Here is a 22,857-nt window from a genome sequence, read left to right on the forward strand (position 1 = left end):
TCAGACCTTAAAAGATGGGCTAGCAGTTCTTTATTTCAACTTACATTCTAAGTACATTGAACCTTGGTCAGGAGTCTATGAGGAAATCTGTGTGCTCTTGGTGACAAGGTCACAAGTTTCCTTGCATTGTGTAAATAGGAGTTGCATAATCTAAGACATAAAAACAGTGATCCCAGAGAAAAAGACAAAATTGATAAACTGGGAAAGAGAGACTTCATAGTTCCAGAAAACTGGAGAATCAGAGGAGACACCAGGAAGATGTACCAAGCATGGTTTATCATTATTTGTTGGGGGATTACAAGATTATTGTTTAAGTAAGGTGATTCCGCCTTATTTATCAGTTTGTTACCTACATTTTTGTCAATATTTATGAAGGAGACTTTGGATTATATGTCCTATGACTTCCTTTAGTTACAAAGAAGCAGAACTGCTAAAACATGTTGAAATAACCTCTTGGAGAAACTGTGTTTAATTCCCCCTTGACTGGCAGTTAGAAAGGTCTTCCTGAGATGGAATGGTCTGAGAACACACTCCCCAGTGACACATGTTGGTAAGAATCTGAAAGGAAAATGTGATGTTAGAGGTGCCTAAGGAAAGACGGAAGGGTGATGATGGATAGATAAGAGGTGTTAGCTGGGATCATACTCCTGTTAAAATGATCTGAATCAGGATGAACCTGGTGGTCCAAGGGTTAAGACTCAACACATCCACTACGTGAGGTGATGATTCCACCTGCGGTTGGGGAACTAAGATCCCTGGTTGTGGGGGAAAAAAAAATACAAAGTAGAGATTCTTTGGCTATTTAAGTGACCTTGATAGTAACTAGATGTATAGAGTTAGGAAATTTCTTTTTTTACTTTAAATTCTACAAGTACAAGAAATACAGTCTTTCTTTTCCACTTCCTTAGAAACAATTGAGTCAATGAGTAAATGATATATCACAGATTAGATAGATAAAGGATGTCTTGAAGGGGAGAGATGAACAGAATTGCTCACATGCCTTTTTCAGAACGAGGGTAAGGGGCATTTGGATGGAACCTCCTCTTAGCTATAAGGAGGACAGAGCCCACTGTGGAGCAGGAAGAGGCGATAAACACTTTGTTCTGACGTGTTCCTCCCCTCAGAGAAACAAGAGGTTTTCCGAAGGTCTCTTCAGAAGTATTTTTAACTTTGTTAAATCACACACTCAGCTTAGCTTTGGAAAATAAATTTTAGACTATCTCGTAAATGTTGAGGAAACAGCACAGGAGTTGGGATATGTACCTTGGACAGCTTATCCCAGCTTTACCTCAGGATACAAAGGTAAATAAATATTCCTGGCCCTGGAATATCAGAGTGTATTGTGATATCTCACGCCCTCTAAATGACACATGTCCAGATCCTCTTAAGCTTCTCTTAAAGCAATCCTGATGATAAAAAGTAACACAATGATATGACAGCTGATCCCTGCCAAACAGGATACTGAAGATGACTTCTGTGTAACCTTGGGCTTAGGAGGAACAACCATTGGTTCGTGGCATGTCACACCAACATAAGGATCCTATAAAAAGTGGCACAATTCCCATCCTCTCCAACCACTGGGACACACTCAGGCTTGACAGACGTAGGACCACGAGAGACAAGATGAAGGTTCTGTTCCTGACTCTTCTCCTTGGTGTGGTTTGTGCCGCCCAGGAAAAAGAAGTTGAGCAAAATCCCTCAGAGGTACCAGGGATGGTCTAATCTGGGAGGGGGCCTTGGGTGTGTGGATATGTGTGTCTGTCCCTTTTGTGGTTTTGCTATGCGGACCCACGAGCCGATCCTTCTCCCTTCGACTCAATACTGCTCCATTAACTGACTCCAGACCTGCTCCATTTCATCTCTGTATCATCTCTATTGTGTATTAACTGACTCTCATGCATTTTTACTAGTCTTGTAACAGAAAAAAAGAGGATCAGCCAAAAAGCTGTTGATTTTGAGCTCTTGTATTTGACATGAGAACCCAAGCTATCTCAGAAATGTCTCAATTCCTTCTTTTACTCTGAGTCAGTTTTGCTTTATTTCATAAATCCTGCTTTGTCCAGTCAAGGCAGATAATGTGTGCTGACTTGCACTGGGGATGGGGAACTCATGACTGATGATGCTGGATGAAATAAAAAGACAAGGACTACACTTTCTAAGGGGAAATTTGCTTTCAGCTCTCAGGACAGTGGAGAACAGTGTACATTGGATCCACTGACCCAGAGAAAATCCAGGAGGATGGACCATTCAGGACTTACTTCCATAAAATTGTGTTTGATGATGAAAAGGGCACAGTAGACTTCTACTTTTATGTCAAGTAAGTAAAAATAACCAAGAAGGAAAACACATGCAAAAAAATCAGACACAACTGAGCAACTATCACACACACGCACAAACACACTTTTGAATTTTCATATGGCTAATCTTTCTGAAATCAACTTTATTGAAGTGAGCATGTGGCTTGCTAGGTTGTTTCAGAAGTGTCTGACTCTTTGCAAACCTATGACCTGTAGACCACCAGGCTCCTCTGTCCGTGGGGATTCTCCAGGTAAGAATACTGGAGTGGATTGCCGTGCCCTTCTCCTGGGCATCTTGCCAATCCAGGGATTGAACCTGCATGTCTTATGTCTCCTACATTGGCAGGCGGGTTCTTTACCATTCGCACCTCCTGGGAAGCCCATGAGCAATCATTATATGCAGCTTTGTGGAAGGCATAAGGCTTTCCCGGTGGCTCAGATGATGAAGAATTTGCCTGCAATGCAAGAGAACTGAGTTTGATCCTTGGCTCAGGAAGATCCCCTTGAGAAGGAAGTGGCAACCCACTCCAGTATTCTTGCCTGGAGAGTCCCATGGACAGAGGAGCCTGGTGGGCTACCATCCATGGGGTCGCAAAGAGTCAGACGTGACTGAGCAACTAATTCTTTCTTTTGTGGAAGGCATAGTTCAACGTGTTTTGACAGGCGCACATCTTTTTCGAGAACTCCACTGTGCAGACACAAAATTTCTCCATCTCTGCCAAAACTCTCCTTTTCTTCAAAACTAGATATCTATCCACTGAGCCATAAGTTAACAGTGGATCTGCTTATTGACTCCTCTCTTAGAACTTCCAATGACAAGATTACCCTGTGGGGATAAAACAAAGAAAATCCTAAGGATATGTCTACTTTTTTCATTGCTTCGACCACATTGTACATGTTTTGTTTTTCAGGCAGAATGGAAAATGGAAGAATGTGCATGTCACGGGAACAAAGCAAGACGATGGCACTTATAGTGTTGAGTGTAAGTATGACTGCTGCACTGCTCAGAGGACATTTGGGTAGAAATCTTGGCGCAATTGCCTTCAACAACCCCACACACCTGAAGTCTACTCCTACTAACAATTAGAGGGGTGAGCCGGCTCCAGTCCTTAGGATATTCAAGCACTTCGCTTGGTCATGAGACAACGATTCACACAAGGCTTGGAGGTCTCCTCCCAATCAAGAGTGTTAGCTACTGAGAATAACAGGTGTAGACCTGTATTTCATACTGTTCTCAGACAGTTTACAACAGCCTCAGGAATTGATGTCTCAAGGGTCTATCTTGAGTCTTCACATCAGGTCACATTTTTCAAACAATTTTAAACATCTTAATCCATCCAAGGTACAGAGGATGAACTTGAACCCAAGGAAATCATCTTGAGTTCAACCATAAAGGAAACTGTTGGTCAAAGCAGTAGGGATGCTGGCTAAGATTTTTAAGTTCTTTATAATGGCCCAAAAATACCTAAAAAATTCCTAATTTTAAACGTCCTAGTTCAGTTCAGTCGCTCAGTCGTGCCCGACTCTTTGTGACCCCATGAATCACAGCATGCCAGGCCTCCTTGTCCATCACCAACTCCCGGAGTTCACTCAGACTCATGTCCATTGAGTCGGTGATGCCATCCAGCCATCTCAACCTCTGTCGTCTCCTTTTCTTCCTGCCCTCAATCCCTCCCAGCATCAGGGTCTTTTCCAATGAGTCAACTCTCCACATGAGGTGGCCAAAGTATTGGAGTTTCAGCGCAGATGGTAAACATTCTAAGTGAAGTGAAGTGAAATGAAGTCACTCAGTCATGTCCAACTGTTTGTGACCCCATGGACTGTAGCCTACCAGGCTCCTTAGTCCATGGAATTTTCCAGGCAAGAGTACTGGAGTGGGTTGCCATCCTTCTCCAGGGGATCTTCCCAACCCAGGGATCGAACCCAGGTCTCCCACAATGTAGGCAGACGCTTTACGATCTGAGCCACCAGGGAAGCCCCCAAATGTCCTAAGGGGTACATATTTTACTATGATAAAAGAACCAGCATGTGATAAAAACCCGTGCTTATATGATGACAACCCAGTGCTTATATGGTGAACACAAATCAGTGACATTTATGCCCGAAAAACTTTTCCTGGATGGCTTTTAATATTTGAAAACTTTTACATTATACTTTTATTTTCTTACTCTGATATTAGTTTTTGCTTTGGCTAAATCTCAGGGCTTCCACTGTCTTTACTTTTCTCCAGCTTTGCAATCCATTTTAGCTGCAGTTTTTACAGTGTGACTAAAGAAGGGAGAGGTAGATTATAACACCTTCTTGTAAGGTCTCTTGGGGACCAGCAAGTGCTACCCCCCAAGTGTGTTTTGAGGGCTGTGAGGTGTACCCACATCAAGCCCCGCTCCTTAGTAATGGCCTTGATGGTGACCTGACGCCCATAAGATAGGTTGGCTCTCACTGTCCCGTCGCCTTCGTTAACGTCACAGCCAATTTAGTGATGCTGCAATGCCCACCTTGCTGAAGCCATGCTCAACCACAGGCAGTCACTGATAATCTCAGGACCTGCATCATCTGACTTCAGTTGTCCCAGGGTGACTCCAGGCTCTAGACTCATGGTGGGCTTGGGCACATTGCATGTAACATCTAGGAGCTCTGAGACTATGAAGCTGCTTCGGTCACTATTTTTTCTGCTTCTCCATCACACTAATAATTTTCAGTGTTTCACTTTTTAATTTTTATTTTTATTTTTACTTTATTTTACTTTACAATACTATATTGGTTTTGCCATACATTGACATGAATCCACCACGGGTGTACATGCGTTCCCGAACTTGAACCCCCTCCCACCTCCCTCCCCATAACATCTCTCTGGGTCATCACCGTGCACCAGCCCCAAGCATGCATGGCGTTGGCATGTTTCAGGTACAAAGGCGGGTAGTTTTACCTCCTGTCTTTCTTAGGGATTACTATTAGGTGTGATGGAAGCCAGGAGGGACAGAATGGACACAGACAGTTTAGACATAACACACAGTAAGTCAGAGCTGCTTCTTGTTCAGAAACATGGGGCAGAGTGGACGGGCAGGGCAGAGAGGAGGGGCAGCCCTCCAGGTGGGGATGGAGCTCATTGCCTGCACGTCCCAGAAGGTGAATTGTCTTCACACCAACGGACATGTCATATTCCAAGCTGAGAGGCAGAGGAAGCACAATAACTAATATCAAGTGTTCCTAAAGTTGCCTGGCACAGTCTAGGCACTCGAGAACACACTTTTTTTTTTCTTTCATTAACTATTTTAAAAAATTTGATAATTACAATTTTAACTGCATATTATTATTTCAATAGCAGCTCTATAAAACATCTCAAATTGTCCCAAATTTCTTTTTTTTAAATTTATTTTTAATTGGAGGATAATTGCTTTACAATGTGATGTTCCTTTCTGCTGTACAATGTCAATCAAGTATATGTGTGCATACATCCTTCCCCCTTTGAGCCTCCCTTCCCTTCCCCCGTCCCAGCCCTCAAGGTGATCACAGAGCACCAAGCTCAGCTCCCTGTGCTATCCAGTAGCTGCCCACTAGCTGTCTGTTTTACACATGTGGCACCCCACTCCAGTACTCTTGCCTGGAAAATCCCATGGACAGAGGAGCCTGGAAGGCTGCAGTCCATGGGGTCACTGAGGGTCGGACACGACTGAGCGACTTCACTTTCACTTTCATGCATTGGAGAAGAAAATGGCAACCCACTCCAGTGTTCTTGGCTGGAGAACCCCAGGGACGGGGGAGCCTGGTGGGCTGCTGTCCATGGGGTCGCACAGAGTCGGACACGACTGAAGCGACTTAGCAGCAGCAGCAGCAGTATATATACATGTCAATGCTACGCTCTGAAATGGTAAGTTGATTTTGGCCCTAAACAAAAATCAGTTCCATGGTTGGAATAACAGAAATAAAAATAATTTTGGATCTTGGATTTGACAATACATGCCTTTTTTTTTTTTTTTTAAACTGTTGGGTTCGTTAGAGCACTTGTCGTAGAAGACAGCTGAGTAAGAGGGCAAAGAGGGACTGGTTAGTTGTGTGAGAAGTTGGGGCTAAGGAAAAGTCTTGACTGTTCCTGCCCTCCTTGCTGCCATAGCAGCTGCAGGATTCAGCCCACCCATGGAGTGAAACACACATCAGTACAGGATGTACTATTGCTATGACTCTCAATTCACCGTGATGAATCTAACTGAAAATAGATGAAGGTGGAGTCTTATATATATGCGTATTCTCTCTCTCACAGATGAGGGTCAAAACGAATTTAAAGTTCTCTCCGTGTCGAAAACGCATCTGGTAGCACATAACTTCAACGTGGATAAACAAGGCAAGGAGACAGAATTGACCGGACTATTTGGTATGCGTGACATCCTCCTATGTACATCACCACTGTCATGTAGAACTTCCATCGTCAGTGCTCTTATCCATCAAATCATTCAGTGGTGATGATATCTATTATGCAGCCCACAGAACCTAGATCTTTCTGTTCATGGTGACAAGGACCCTGGAACAAAATCTACCAAGAAAGAGGAGCTCAGAGGGGTTGAGGAGATCATATCATCAGACATTTCTAAATAATTCCCATTTGCTGAAATGAAAAATAACAAATGAGTTTCAGTGCACATAGTTTTTTGTTTAAATTTTTCATTGAAGGAAAATTGTTGTGTTGGTTTCTAGTTTTGTTTTTTTTTTTAAATCACACTTTAATTTCAAGATATGGCTATAAGGAAACTATTCTCATTTGTTGAGTTTATACCAGTTTCTCAATTGACTCTAAGACTTGGAACAGAAACTTTTACTTTTAATCTTTCTCCTGTGCAATTTTTCAAATGCACTGCTATTGTGAACACTGACATAAGCCCAAATATCTACACAGGAGCACTGAGAGGAGTGTACACCATTGGAACAACATACGTCTAGTTAAGGAAAGGTTCTGAGCAGAATAGTGGGTTAATTAAAGGATAAATCATCTCCCATTTTCATGTGTGATGAGATGACTGCATGTCTATCAAGGGAGAACTCTGTTTTTTATTTGAGTCAGAACAAGACCTCAGTGGCAGGTATAGTTACTCGGAAGGTGGTCAGCAAGAAGGTCAGTTCCATACTGCGATGGATGAAGCCCCCAAATCCCTGAAACTCCTGTGAGTCTTTGGGGTACTCCTGCTGATGCTGTGGTGGGGGTCTAGTTACAGAGTTGGGTGGGGATTAGTTCTTAAGACAGACAGAAGACATCTGAGTCATGAGATGGTAACTGCTTGAGGCTTAATTTATATCAGGTGAAGATCTGACTTGGACACTCCACTTCTTGTTCTGCATTCAGAATGGGTTCTGAGGGGCAAAATTCTGCTTTCTATGTGGTGTTTTTCAGTTAAATTCAATGTTGAAGATGAAGACGAAGACTTGGAGAAATTCAGGACCGAAGACCAAGGAAGTGACAGGAAATATGTTGTGACTTTCGCCGAAAATGGTAATGGAATTCTATTTTTTCCTAACTCTATTGTTCACCTTATATGCAAATATACTATCAGGAAACAAATCAATTTATTTGATATCTATTTCTCCATAAATATTATTTATATAATCTGTTACTTAAAAAAAAAAGGTCTTGGAAATCCTGTGGAGTGGTACTAATTGGTGGATCTTTCTTTCCTGTCCATTTGATTTTCCCCCAGAAGACCATCTTCACTCCGAGTGACAAGGTCTGAACAAACATCAGTGTAAGTGAAAATAGTCTTTTACTAATACTGTTCCATTAAATAAATCAATAAGGACACATGGTGATTTCATATCTGCCAAATTTGTAGATAACAATAATTTTTGGCCCCACAGCTTACATTTGATCAGTAGAGAAATATCTCTGTCATAGCAGGTAATTCCTCTTCTCTCGAGCCATATTAAATTGCCATTTGGGTGGTTGATTCATCCTGAGCAGCTTTGATGAGAAAGCCTTATCCTGCAGAAATATTGCAGACAAGAGTCATCAGGGAGAAGCAGGAATGATCACGAGTTGGTGGAAGCTTAACTAGTTTTCCCCTCAATCCTGACTTCGTGGTTGGCCACATACATCCATCCTCTAAGAGAAACATGATTGAAGGGTGCTCATGTTGACTACAAGACAAGTGTTCAGTCTCGTATAATTCTGACAGAAGCAGAGGTCTTCCAATCACACTGTCTGAAACATGCGTTGGAATTATATTCCCCTTCGCAAGATGATTTTCTTAAAGTGAGATTTTTAAACGTTCTAGACTAAGACAGCCTCAGGAAATGACACACATCTAGGATAAAGTGTGGCTTTTAATTTTCTCTTGAGAAAGAAAAAAATAAAAAAATAAGAAAGACAAAAGCAAAGACAAACACTAGCTTCCAGGCAAATATGATAACAAAGATGTTTGGTACATATATTCAATGGAATATTACTCAAGTCATAAAAAAGAACTAAATACTGTCGTTTGTAGCCACACAGATGGACCTAGATATGATCAAACTGAGTGAAGTCAGAAAGGGAAAGACAAATATCACATGACGTCACACATATGTGGAATCTAAAATATGACATGTGAAAATCACTGTCATGTCTGAGTCTTTTTGACCACATCGACTGTAGTCCATGAAATTCTCCAGGCCAGAATCCTGGAGTGGGTAGATTTTCCCTTCTCCAGGGGATCTTCCCAACCCAGGGGTCAAACCTAGGTCTCCCACATTGCAGGAGGATTCTTTATCAGCTGAGCCACAAGGGGAGCCCAAGAATTCTAGACTGGGTAGCCTATCCCTTCTCCAGGGGATCTTCCCAAACTTAGGAATCGAACTGGGGTCTCCTGCATTGCAGGCAGACTCTTTACTATCTGAGCTGTCAGGGAAACCCAAAATACGACATGGAGGAACTTATTTAAAAAACAGAAACGGGGTCACAGAGTCAAATAACAGACTTGTGGTTTCCAACGAAGAAAGGCTGGAGAAGAGATGGAATGAGTACTTGGAGTTAGAAGGTGCAGGCTACGATATACAAGATGGGTAGATGAAACAGTCCTAAAGTATAGCACAGGGAACTATATGCAATCCTCTTGAAAAACCTACATGAGAAAAGAATCTGAAAAAGAATAGATATATGTATGTATGTATGTATATATGTATAAACTCACCACTTAACACATGAAACTAATTCACCATAGTTAATCACTATACTTCAATATAAATTCAATTTTTGAAATTTATTTCTTCAAGACCCTAAAGACAAAACTTGGAGAGTTAGAGGAATGCACTCTAATCACAGAACCTGAATGTGCATTCTGAAACCATTCTTCCTATAAAGGATCATATAGATAAAAGGTCACCTCATATGTACATCCTGGGGAAAATTCCACATGGAACCCCACCTACATCAGAGATGTGGAGTAGTGAGGTCCACCAGGATTCTGACACTGGATCAGCTACCAGCTTCTGTACCCTGGACAACCTACTGCTTGAGGCTCACCCCATCAGCCTTCACACAGTCAAGTCTACTAAAGTGTTCAGTCCAGTTCAGTTCAGTTCAGGCACTCGGTTGTGTCCACTCTTTGCAGACACAGAGTGTCCATGAACTGCAGCTCCCTGTCCATCACCAACTCCTGGAGTTTACTCAAACTCATGTCCATCGAGTTGGTGATGCCATCCAACCATCTCATCTTCTATTGTCCCCTTCTCCTCCCGCCTTCAATCTTTCCCAGCATCAGGGTTTTTTCCAGTGAGTCAGTTCTTCACATCAGGTGACCAAAGGATTGGAGTTTCAGCTTCAGCATCAGTCCTTCCAATGAATATTCAGGACTGATCTCCTTTAGGATGGACTGGTTGGGTCTCCTTGCAGTCCAAGGAACTCTCAAGAGCCTTCTCCAACACCACAGTTCAAAAGCATCAGTTCTTCAGTGCTCAGCTTTCTTTATCAACTAAACATTTGGTCCTGTTTTATTCACCTACAGAAATAGTCATGGAGACCAGACACGTCCTCATTTCCATGGAATCAAGATCAACATGAAGACGACTTCTCTGGTTCCTGATTAACATTATCCTTCTGTCTTCACACTCACACTCCCTTTCTTTTCTCATTTCTCCTGGTCACTAATCACTTCCTGTCTGGTGGTGTTTGATTTCTGAAGGTTTAAATAAATTGGTTCAATTTATAGTCAAGTTACGTGTGTTTGTACCAAAAGTCCCCATTTTCAAACACCCAAAAATGCACATTAAATTTAACTATCCAGAAACATATGCCTTTAGTAGAATAGGTGTTCCACCAGAGGCAATTCTGAGGAGGAGTATACAGAGATTCCTAGAGGCGTCCAGGGGAGAGGGGGAAAAAGAACAAGGGATAGGGACAGGGTTATGGATCATCTTAACTGCAGTGGGAAGGGGTAATCTGGTCAAGAAAGATGTCAAGAAAACATCGTATTCATTATATGGAAGGGAACTGTGTTCCAGTCTCTGATCTTCATAGAGAGAAAGTATAAGATGCCATGGGCCACAACGTAAGAGAAACGTATATCCTGACAACACCAACACTTCTGCAGTTGAGCTGAAGATACTTCTTAATGACTTGGATCCCTAGGAATCAAAGCTAGGTGCAAATCACGTGCACCTAGGTCAATTCATAGTATCATGAAGTCAGTGCAGTGCTTGGAGGAACAAGATGATTAACAGCTCAGGCAGGAAGCGGTCACTGTTTACAACATCTAAAGGTGTACTTTGGCCACCTCATGCAGAGAGTTGAGTCATTGGAAAAGACTCTGATGCTGGGAGGGATCGGGGGCAGGAAGAGAAGGGGACGACAGAGGATGAGATAGCTGGATGGCATCACTGACTCGACGGATGTGAGTCTGGGTGAACTCTGGGAGTGGGTGAACTCTGGGAGTTGGTGATGGACAGGGAGGCCTGGCCTGCTGTGATTCATGGGGTTGCAAAGAGTTGGACACGACTGAGCGACTGAACTGAGCTGAACTGAAAGATGTTTCTTCTAGCCTCTTATGCTTCAAAGAGCGGTAGGTGTTAGTAGTTGGAAGGAGAGGCCATTCCCACTCTCGTGGGGAGAGCACACTGATCAGATCTCCTTGTGGTTTACAATCTACAAGATCGAGTACCATTGAGAAATAGAACTTTTGGGGCTTGCCTGCTCATCCAATGGTTAAGAATCCACCTGTGGATGCAGGGGACAGGGGTTCGATCCCTGATCCAGAAAGATCCCACATACCAAGGGAAAACTAAGCCAATGGAACACAGCTACTGAGTCTGTACACCTGGAGCCCATGCTCCAAAGAAAAGGTACCACAAAGAGGAGCTTGGTCACTGCAGCTAGAGAGTAGCCCCCATTCCCTGGAGCTAGAGAAGGCCTAGGCAGCATCGAAGACCCAGCACAGCCCAAAATTAATCATTAAATCTTTTTTTTTTAATGATGCAAATGGTGATTGCAGCCATGAAATTAAAAGACTCCTTGGATGGAAAGTCATGACCAAGCTAGACAGCATATTTAAAAGCAGACATATTACTGTCAACAAAGCTCCGTCTAGTCAAGGCTATGGTTTTTCCAGTGGTCATGTATGGATGTGAGAGTTGGACTATAAAGAAAGCTGAGTGCCGAAGAATTCATGCTTTTGAACTGTGGTGTTGGAGAAGACTCTTGAGAGTCCCTTGGACTGCAAGGAGATCCAACCAGTCCATCCTAAAGGAGATCAGTCCTGAGTGTTCATTGGTAGGACTGATGCTGAAGCTGAAACTCTAGCACTCTGGCCACCTGATTAGAAGAGCTGACTCATTTGAAAAGACCCTGATACTGGGAAAGATTGAGGGCGAGAGGAGAAGGAGATGGCAGAGGATGAGATGGATGGATGGCATCACCAACTCAATGGAAATGAGTTTGGGTGGACTCCTGGAGTTGGTGATGGACAGGAAGGCCTCATGTGCTGTGGTTTATGGGGTCGCAAAGGGTCAGACACGACAGAGTGACTGAACTGAACTGCCATGTAATATTTCTATGGTGAGTATTTTTACCCATAAAATCAGTATGTGCTGACAATACCCATTATGCAGTCTACAAGGCCTGTCGCTTTATGTTCTCTGAGTCAAATCCTAGAAAATAATCTACCAAGAAAGAGTAGCTCCGGGTGGAGAGCAGAGGCAGAATCAGATCAGCAAACATTTCAAAATAACTCCCACTTGTTGGCATTAAAAAATGAAATTTTACTAGAAGAGATTTTTTTCTTCTTTTTTTTTCACATGCCAACAAATTTCAAGCCAAGGTTGAGGCTGTCCTTAACTAGCTCATTTTATATAGTTGTAAAATGCATTCTTACCCTTGGAACAAAAACTTTTATAATGAATCTTCATCCTATTCAGTTATTCAAATGCACTGGTTTTATGAACACTGACATCACCCCAAATACCTACATAGATGCACTGAGAGGTGTGTGTACCACTGGAACAATATATGTCTGTTTCAGAAAAGGTATTGGCTAGAACACTGGGTTAATTGAAGACTAAACCATCTCCCATTATTATGTGAGATGAGGAGACTGTGTATGTGTCAGGGGAAACCCTGTTCCCTATTTATTAGGGTCAGAACAAGACCTGAGTGGCAGGTGCAGACACTAGGAAGTTAGTCAAGGAGCAGGTTGGTTCCATACTAAATCCATGGAGCTCCTGCAAGGTTTGGGCGTCCTGCTCAGGACCCTTGTTTGGTCTAGTTACAGAGTAGCCCTGAAATTAATTGTTAAGACAGCCTACATCTGAGTCATGGGAATTGGTTGCTGTTTGAGGCTTAATTTATAACAAGTGAAGATCTGAATTTCATACTCAGCTTCTTGTTCTGTATTCAGAACTTTCTCTGGGTGCTCAGGGGCAAAAATTCTCCTTTTTGCATGGTATTTTTCAGTGAAAGGAAGTGATGTTGAAGATGAAGGCTTGGAGAAGTTCACGGAGTTTGCAAGAAAGAGAGGGATTAAAGAATAAAATATAGTGGATATCAAGAAAAGTGGTAAGGGAATTACACTTTTTCCTAACTACATCATTTATTTAGCATGTAAATATGCCATCAAGATACAGTTGAATTTATTTAAAACTCCTTCCTCCAAGAATAAACTTTTACATAATCCCCAACTTATAAAAACAGAAAAACACTGGAAATATTGGAGAATGCTTGTAAAGAATGAATCTTTTATTTCTTCCCCTAGATAACTGTCCTCCCGGTAAAAAGAAAAAGCCTTCACAATAACTTCAGTGTAAATGAATGTTTGTGTGTTTGTGCTCCGTTGCCTCTGACTTTTTGCCTCCCCACCCTCCCCCCCCCACCCCCATGAACTGTAGCCTGCCAGTCTCCTCTGAACATGGGATTCTCCAGGCAAGAAAACTGGAGTGAGCTGCCATTCCCTTCTCTAGGGGATCTTCCCCACCCAGGGGTTGAACCTGGGTCTCTGGCATTGCAGGCTATACTGTACAATCAAATATACCAATAAGGACACATGGTGGATTTCATATATGCTAAATTTAGCAGGTAGCATTTTTTTTGTCCCAATAACTTACTTTCTAGCACTAGAAAAATTTCTCTGTCACAGTAGGTAACATCTCTTCTCTCAGTTCAGTTCAGTTCAGTCGCTCAGTCGTGTCCGACCCCATGAATCGCAGCACGCCAGGCCTCCCTGTCCATCACCATCTTCAGGAGTTCACTCAGACTCATGTCCATCGAGTCAGTGATGCCATCCAGCCATCTCATCCTCTGTCACCCCCTTCTCCTTCTACCCCCAATCCCTCCCAGCATCAGAGTCTTTTCCAATGAGTCAACCCTTCGCATGCGGTGGCCAGAGTACTGGAGTTTCAGCTTTAGCATCATTCCTTCCAAAGAAATCCCAGGGCTGGTCTCCTTCAGAATGAATTGGTTGGATATCCTTGCAGTCTGATGGACTCTCAAGAGTCTTCTCCAACACCACAGTTCAAAAGCATCAATTCCTGGAGGGATGTTATGGGGAGGGAGGTGGGAGGGGGGTTCATGTTTGGGAACGCATGTACACCCATGGTGGATTCATGTCAATGTATGGCAAAACCAATACAGTATTGTAAAGTCAAATAAAGTAAAAATTAAAATTAAAATAAAAAAAAAGAATAAAAACCAAGAAAACAAAAGCATCAGTTCTTCGGCGCTCAGCCTTCTTCACAGTCCAGCTCTCACATCCATACATGACCACAGGAAAAACCATAGCCTTGACTAGACGGACTTTTGTTGGCAAAATAATGTCTCTGCTTTTAAATATGTTATCTAGGTTGGTCAAAACTTTTCTTCCAAGGAGTAAGCGTCTTTTAATTTCATGGCTGCAACCACCATCTGCTGTGATGTTGGAGCCCAAAAAAATAGTCTGACACTGTTTCTACTGTTTCCCTATCTATTTCCCATGAAGTGATGTGACTGGATGCCACAATCTTCGTTTTCTGAATGTTGACCTTTAAGCCAAGTTTTTCACTCTCCTCTTTCAGTTTCATGAAGAGGCTATTTAGTTCCTCTTCAGTTTCTGCCATAAGGGTGGTGTCATCTGCATATCTGAGGTTATTGATATTTCTCCTGGCAATCTTGATTCCAGCTTCTGTTTCTTCCAGTCCAGTGTTTCTCATGATGTACTCTGCATATAAGTTAAATAAGCAGGGTGACAATATACAGCCTTGGCATACTCCTTTTCCTATTTGGAACCAGTCTGTTGTTCCATGTCCAGTTCTAACTGTTGCTTCCTGACCTGCATACAGATTTCTCAACAGGCAGGTCAGGTGGTCTGGTACTCCCACCTCTTTCAGAATTTTCACAGTTTATTGTGATCCACACAGTCAAGGGCTTTGGCATAGTCAATAAAGAAGAAATAGATGTTTTTCCGGAACTCTCTTCTTTTTCCATGATCCAGCGGATGTTGGCAATTTGACCTCTAGTTCCTCTGCCTTTCCTAAAACCAGCTTGAACATCAGGGAGTTCACAGTTCACGTACTGCTGAAGACTGGCTTGGAGAATTTTGAGCATTACTTTACTAGCATGTGAGATGAGTGCAATTGTGAGGTATTTTGAGCATTCTTTGGCATTGCCTTTCTTTGGGATTGGAATGAAAACTGACTTTTCCAGTCCTGTGGCCACTGCTGAGTTTTCCAAATTTGCTGGCATATTGAGTGCAGCACTTTCGCAGCATCATCTTTCAGGATTTGAAATAGCTCAACTGGAATTCCATCACCTCCACTAGCTTTGTTCGTAGTGATGGTTTCTAAGGCCCACTTGACTTCACATTCCAAGATGTCTGTCTCTAGATGAGTGATCACACCATCGTGATTATCTGGGTCATGAAGATCTTTTTTGTACAGTACTTCCGTGTATTCTTGCCACCTCTTCTTAATATCTTCTGCTTCTCTTAGGTCCATACCATTTCTTCCTTTATTGAGCCCATCTTTGCATGAAATATTCCCTTGGTATCTCTAATTCTCTTGAAGTGATCTCTAGTCTTTCCCATTCTGTTGTTTCCCTCTATTTCTTTGCATTGATTGCTGAAGAAGGCTTTCTTATCTCTCCTTGCTATTCTTTGGAACTCTGCATTCAGATGCTTATATCTTTCCTTTTCTTCTTTGCTTTTTGCTTCTCTTCTTTTCACAGCTATTTGTAAGGCCTCCCCAGACAGGCCTTTTGCTTTTTTACATTTCTTTTCCATGGGGATGGTCTTTATCCCTATCCTCTGTACCATGTGACGAACCTCATTCCATAGTTCATCAGGCACTCTATCTATCAGATCTAGGCCCTTAAATCTGTTTCTCACTTCCACTGTATAATCATAAGGGATTTGATTTAGGTCATGCCTGAATGGTCTAGCGGTTTTCCCTACTTTCTTCAATTTAAGTCTGAATTTGGTAATAAGGAGTTCATGATCTGAGCCACAGTCAGCTTTTACTCTTGTTTTTGTTGACTGTATAGAGCTTCTTCATCTTTGGCTGCAAAGAATATAATCAATCTGATTTCGGTGTTGACCATCTGGTGATGTCCATGTGTAGTCTTCTCTTGTGTTGTTGGAAGAGGGTATTTGATATGACCAGTGCATTTTCTTGGCAAAACTCTATTAGTAATTGCCCTGCTTCATTCTGAATTCCAAGGCCAAATTTGCCTGTTACTCCAGGTGTTTCTTGACTTCCTACTTTTGCATTCCAGTCCCCTATAATGAAAAGGACATCTTTTTTGGGTGTTAGTTCTAAAAGGTCTTGCAGGTCTGCATAGAATCATTCAACTTCAGCTTCTTCAGTGTTACTGGTTGGGGCATCGACTTGGATTACCGTGATATTGAATGGTTTGCCTTGGAGACGAACAGAGATCATTCTGTCATTTTTGAGATTGCATCCAAGTACTGTATTTTGGACTCTTTGGTTGACTATGATGGCTACTCCATTTCTTCTAAGGGATTCCTGCCCGCAGTAGTAGATATAATGGTCATCTGAGTTAAATTCACCCATTCCAGTACATTTTAGTTTGCTGATTCCTAGAATGTCGACGTTCACTCTTGCCATCTCTTGTTTGACCACTTCCAATTTGCCTTGATTCATGGACCTGACATTCCATATGCTAAATTTAGCAGGTAGCATTGTTTTTTTTGTCCCAATAACTTACTTTCTAGCACTAGAGAAATTTCTCTGTCACAGTAGGTAACATCTCTTCTATTGAGTCATATTAAGTAGCCAGTTGGTGGCTGATTAATACTGAGCAGGTTCGGTGAGAAAACCTTAGCCTGCAGGAATCGTGCAGACCAGAGTCATCAGAGAGAAGCAGGAATCCCCACAAGTTGGTGGAAACTTGCCTTCCCATCAGTCCTGACCTCACAGTTGTCCACACACATCCCTCCTCCAGGAGAACTGGGATGAAAGAGAACTCACGTTTTCTTCAAATCCACTATTTAATCTCACATAATTCTGACAGGACCAGTAAAGGCCTTTATCGTATGGTCTGAAACATGCGTTTATATTTCCCCTCAGTAGGAGATTTTGTCTTAGTGCAATCTTTAAACTTTCTAAGCTATAAAGCAGCTTCAGAAAATGACACTGATCTAAGCTAAAGTGCAGCTTTTATTTTTCTGTTGAGATAAATGGAAGAAATAAAGCAAATAAAAACACCATCTTCCAAGTGTATATGGTAAAAAGAAAAGCTGTAATACATAGGTACAACAGAATACTCTTCAACCATAAAAAAGAATAAAATAGTACTCCTTGTAACAATGTGGATGAACCTAGAGATGGTCATACTAACTGCCTGAATATTGAATGTAATTTGCTGTTGTATCCGACTCTTTGCGACCCCATGGACTGGAACCCACCAGGCTCCTCTGTCCATAAGATTCTCCAGGCAAGAATACTTGAGTGGGTTGCCATTTCCTTCTCCAAGAGACCTTCATGAACCAGAGATCAAACCCAGGTCACCCACATTTCAGACAGATTCTTTACTGTCTGAATCCCATGCTAAGTAATGTAAGTCAGAGAGAGAAAGATAACTAGCATATGATATCATTTATGTGCAGAGTCTAAAATACAACACAAATGAATTTATCTGCAAAACACCAACTCACAGACATAGACCACATGCTTGTGGTTGCTAAGCGGCAGCGAGAGAAGGATTGGGAGTTTCAGATTCACAGAAAGATAAAAACTATTGCATACAGGATGGATAGACAAAAAGGGCCTACTGTAGAGCACAGGGAAGTGTATTCATTGTCCTGGGATAAACCATAATGGAAAACAATGCAAAAGAATATATACATGTGTATATACACATATACATGTGTGTGTGAATAACTTTCCTGTAGAGCAGAAAGTAAAACAGTATTGTTAATCAACTATAATCCAACATAAAATAAAAAAAAATGATTCTTTAAGCCCCCAAAGACAAAACTTGTGGAATCAGAGGTGCTTACTCCAGTCACAGAGTCTGTAAACCATCTTAATTTGAACATTACCCATGAACGTGCATTCTGTAATCATTACTCCTAGATTGCATCCAGTACATAAAAGGCCCCACCTTATGCACATCCTGGGAAAAATTCCACAGGGACTCCAACATCACAGAGATGTGGAGTACTGAGGTCCACCGGGATTCTGACATTGGATCAGCTACCCGCTCCTGTACCCTGGACAGCCTGCTGCCTGAGGCTCACCCTGTCAGCCATCACGCGGTTGACTCTAGTAAACCTTTGGTTCTGTTCTACTCACCTACAGAAAGAGTCCCTGAGACCAGACCCATCCTCGTCTCCATGGAATCAAGATCAACAACACGAAGATGACTTTCCTGGTTCCTGAGTAACACGATCCTTCACTCTTCACACTCACACTCCCTCTCCCATCTCCTCTCTACTGGTCAGTTAATCATGTCCTGCTCAAATGTATTTGATTTCTGAGGGTTTAAATAAACTGATTTAATATCATCCCTGCACATGTGTGTCTGTGCAAAAGTCACTTGATCTAAAACACACAAATATAGGCGTTAAATTTTACTATCCAGAAACATATGCCTTTAAGAGGATAGATGGGTTTCCCTGGTAGCTCAGTCGGTACAGAATCTGCCTGCAGTGCAGGAGATGTGGGTTCAATCCCTGGGTTGGGAAGTTCCCCTGGAGAAGGGAATGGCAACCCACTCCAGTATTCTTGCCTGGAGAATCCCATGGACACAGGACTGTGATGGGATATAGTCCACGGGGTTGCAAAGAGTCAGACATGACTGAACAACTAACACTTTCACTTTTAGGAGAGATATTCATCAGAGACAATATTCATCTGCAGGATTAATTAGAGATGTCCTAGAGGTGTCCGTGGGAGAAGGAGAAAAGGAAGTAATCCATCATTGGACAGGGGACAGGATTATGGATGCTCTTGCTCTAGTGAGAGGGGCAGTCGGGTGAAGAGAGATGTCCCCAGAAAGCGTCTTACACATGTTAGGGAAAGAAACTCGTGTTCGGATTTACTAAGATGTACGCACAGAAAGTGTCAGAGGACATTGATCATAACTGAGGGAAAATGCCTCTTCTGAGAGCACCAACATTTCTGCAACTGAGCTGAAGGACTCATACTTCTAAACGACTGCAACAGAAGGAATCAAAGATGGGGCAGCAGGTGACACTTGGGAGCAAAATGAGGCAGCTGTAACTGGTCCACATTCCAGGATCTAAAGATGCTCTTCCAGCCAGTTATGGTTCAAACAGCCGTAGACAATAGCATTTCCAAGGATTGAAAGGACTTTCCCATGGCAATGGGCAGAGCACACTGACAGAGGTATTTTGAATGCAACGGATCTAGTGAGCACTCGAGATATAGAACTTATGGGGCTTCCCTGGTGGTCCAGTGGTAAGGAATCCACCTGCTTTGCAGGGTGCTCACGTTCCATCCCTGATCCCAGAAGATCCCACATGCCATGGAGAAACGAAGCCCATGCCTGACAACTACAGAAACGCGTATGCCCAGGGCCCCTGCTCCCCAAGTAGAGAAGCCGCCACAGTGAGAAGCCTGCATCCCACAATTAGAGAGTAGCCCCTGCTCGCCACAGCTAGAGAAAGCCAGGGCAGCAGCTAAGATTCAGAGCAGTCAAAAATAACATACAAGTATTTTTTTTCCCTCAAAAACATAAAGATACAGAACTTATTTAAAATGGTGGACAAAAGTTTAAAGATCTGCTCCAAGTTCTAGGTAAACATTACAAGACCTAGTGATATGTAACAGAATAAATGTTTTACTTCCTACATAGTCATGACCTCCAAATGGGCTACAACTGGTCAATGTTAAAGGTACCAGAAATGAATGTTTCCATGGCTTGAAACAGTCACTCAGTCATGTTCGACTCTGTTTCTAGTTACCCCGTGATATTTATCTGTTGGATTTGTGGTGATAATTTGTTTTTTCCTACTAATATTGATAAAACAAATACACATATCTGTATATATGCATGTATATATACACACACGTATGCATATGCTATTTCACAGTTTATGGCTTGTTTATGCCAGGTCCTGACTTTCAATAGCCCTTAAGAGATTCACCCCATAACTGTTCTGTTGCCTCTTATCTATCCACCCATCCAACCCAGCATTTGCAGAAGTACTGTGAAGACCAGAGTCAGAGCTCCAACTGTATACACTCTGCTTTACAAGTAGCAGAACTTAAAGAAAGCCGTTGACTACCATTACTATGAACTAAGCAAGGCTGTGGTTTTTCCTTTGGTCATGCATGGATGTGAGAGTTGGACTGTGAAGAAGGCTGAGTGCTGAAGAATTGATGTTTTTGAACTGTGGTGTTGGAGAAGACTCTTGAGAGTCCCTTGGACTGCACGGAGATCCAACCAGTCCATTCTGAAGGAGATCACCCCTGGGATTTCTTTGGAAGGAATGATGCTAAAGCTGAAACTCCAGTCCTTTGGCCACCTCATGCGAAGAGTTGACTCATTGGAAAAGACTCTGATGCTGGGAAGGATTGAGGGCAGGAGGAGAAGATGACGACCAAGGATGAGATGGCTGGATGGCATCACCGACTCGATGGACATGAGTCTGAGTGAACTCCGGGCATTGGTGATGGACAGGGAGGCCTGGCGTGCTGTGATTCATGGCGTCGCAAAGAGTCAGACACGACTGAGAGACTGAACTGAACTGAACTGAACTAGAGAAAGTCATGCATAAATACGTGATCACATATTAAAGTATTTTCCATCTTATTTTGCTATTTAATCTCCTAGTCAGAATCAGGTTCTTCTGACAGATTAAATTCTATATACTCAGGAAAACCATAATTCTAAAATGTGTATGCACCCCAATGTATGGTTGTGTGAGTTGGACTGTAAAGAAAGCTGAGTGCCGAATAAATGAAGCTTTTGAACTGTGGTGTTGGAGAAGACTCCTGAGAGTAACCCTTGGACTGCAAGGAGATCCAGCTAGTCCATTCTAAAGGAAATCAGTTCTGAATACTCATTGGAAGGACTAATGCTGAGGCTGAAACTCCAATATTTTGGCCACCAGCTGCGAAGAACTGACTCATTGGAAAAGACCCTGATGCTAAGAGATTGAGGGCAGGAGGAGAAGGGGATGACAGAGGATGAGATTGGTTGGATGCCATCATCAACTCAATGGACAGGACTTTGAGCAAGCTTCAGGAGTTGGTGATGGACAGGGAGGCCTGGCATGCTATGGTCCATGGGGCCGCAAAGAGTTGGACACGACGGAGTGACTAAACTGAACTGAACTGAACCTGAATGTTCACAACAGCACTCTTTAAGATACCAGGACATGGAAGCAACCTAAACACACATCAGCAGAGGAATGAAAAGAGATGTGGTATATAAACATCTATATGTGTATATATATATATATATGCACACACACAGAATGGACTATTACTTAGCCTTTTGCAGAAATGCAGATGGACCCACACACTATCACACCGAGTGAAGTTAGAGAGAGCAAAACAAACACTGTATAATAATCCATATATGTGAAATCAAGAAAAATAATGCATGTGAATCTATTTCCAAAATAGGAGTAATGACCATAAATGTAGAAAAAATGTATGGACACCAAGGGAGCAAGAGGGGTGGGATGACCTGGGAGTTTGGGATTGACACATACACCTATTGATATTATATATAAAATAGATAATTAATGAGAACCTACTCTATAGTAAGGAGAAGGCAATGGCACCCCACTCTAGTACTCTTGCCTGGAAAATCCCATGGACGGAGAAGCCTGGTAGGCTGCAGTCCATGAGGTCGCGAGGAGTCGGACACAACTGTGAGACTTCACTTTCACTTTTCACTTTCATGCTTTGGAAAAGGAAATGGCAACGCACTCCAGTGTTCTTGCGTGCAGACTCCCAGGGACGGCAGAGCCTGGAGGGCTGCTGTCTATGGAGTAGCACAGAGTCGGACACGACTGAAGCGACTTAGCAGCAGCAGCAGCAGCAGCAGCAGCACTCTATAGCACAAGGAAGTCTCTACTCAGTGTTTTGTGGTGACCTAAATAGGCAGGAAATCCACAAAAGAGGGCACACATGTTCACGTATAGCTGATTCATACTGCTGTAGAGCAAAAACTACATAAGAGTGTAAAGAAACAATAGTCCAACAAAATGTTTAAAAATTCTAGAGATGTACACATGCTTTTCCCTTAACCCACAAACATTAACATATTGGAGAGCAGTCTTTGTTTTACACATACCTGAGAACTAAAGTATAAACAGAATTGTAGTTCTGTGTATTTCAAGTACTATTATATTCACAGATCACATTGATTCATCAAGAACTAATGCATGACTCTAATTTTTCTATTTTCCACTATCACTGTGCCACAGCTGCTAGACTGTTAAATTTATTTCTGAATGTTCCAACGTTGCAATCAACAAATCAGTTAATGGTTTTTATGTGTATCTATTGTTTCATAATTTATTTTTTTTTCAGAAATAAATTTTAATCTGAGCACCGGGCACTCTTGACAACACAAATTGACACAAAAAATTAAAAATCACATGTATTAAAGGAATGTATGTGATTATACGTGTGTGTGTGTGTG

General features: G+C 42.2%; 1 protein-coding gene across 1 annotated transcript; it reads left to right on the forward strand.

The window, feature by feature from the left end:
• Nucleotides 1–1,518: 1,518 nt before the first annotated feature.
• On the forward strand, nucleotides 1,519–18,598 carry LOC105605670 (odorant-binding protein-like). The gene is made up of 6 exons (XM_060408480.1): nucleotides 1,519–1,704; nucleotides 2,178–2,317; nucleotides 3,209–3,279; nucleotides 6,556–6,666; nucleotides 7,678–7,776; nucleotides 18,309–18,598. Exons 1-6 carry the CDS (start codon nucleotides 1,519–1,521, stop codon nucleotides 18,596–18,598), a joined length of 897 nt encoding a protein of 298 aa, XP_060264463.1.
• The last annotated feature ends 4,259 nt before the right edge of the window (nucleotides 18,599–22,857 follow it).

This window comes from Ovis aries, chromosome Y, assembly GCF_016772045.2.
Source record: "Ovis aries strain OAR_USU_Benz2616 breed Rambouillet chromosome Y, ARS-UI_Ramb_v3.0, whole genome shotgun sequence".
Classification (NCBI taxonomy): Eukaryota; Metazoa; Chordata; class Mammalia; order Artiodactyla; family Bovidae; genus Ovis; species Ovis aries.

What these genes read in the sequence shown, in the direction of transcription:
- LOC105605670 (XM_060408480.1), top strand. Translation starts at nt 1,519, where the DNA reads ATGTCACACCAACATAAGGATCCTATAAAAAGTGGCACAATTCCCATC. An exon ending in GACTTCTACTTTTATGTCAA is followed by an intron (nt 2,318 to 3,208) that starts GTAAGTAAAAAT and finishes TTTGTTTTTCAG; the next exon opens with GCAGAATGGAAAATGGAAGA. An exon ending in TGGCACTTATAGTGTTGAGT is followed by an intron (nt 3,280 to 6,555) that starts GTAAGTATGACT and finishes TCTCTCTCACAG; the next exon opens with ATGAGGGTCAAAACGAATTT.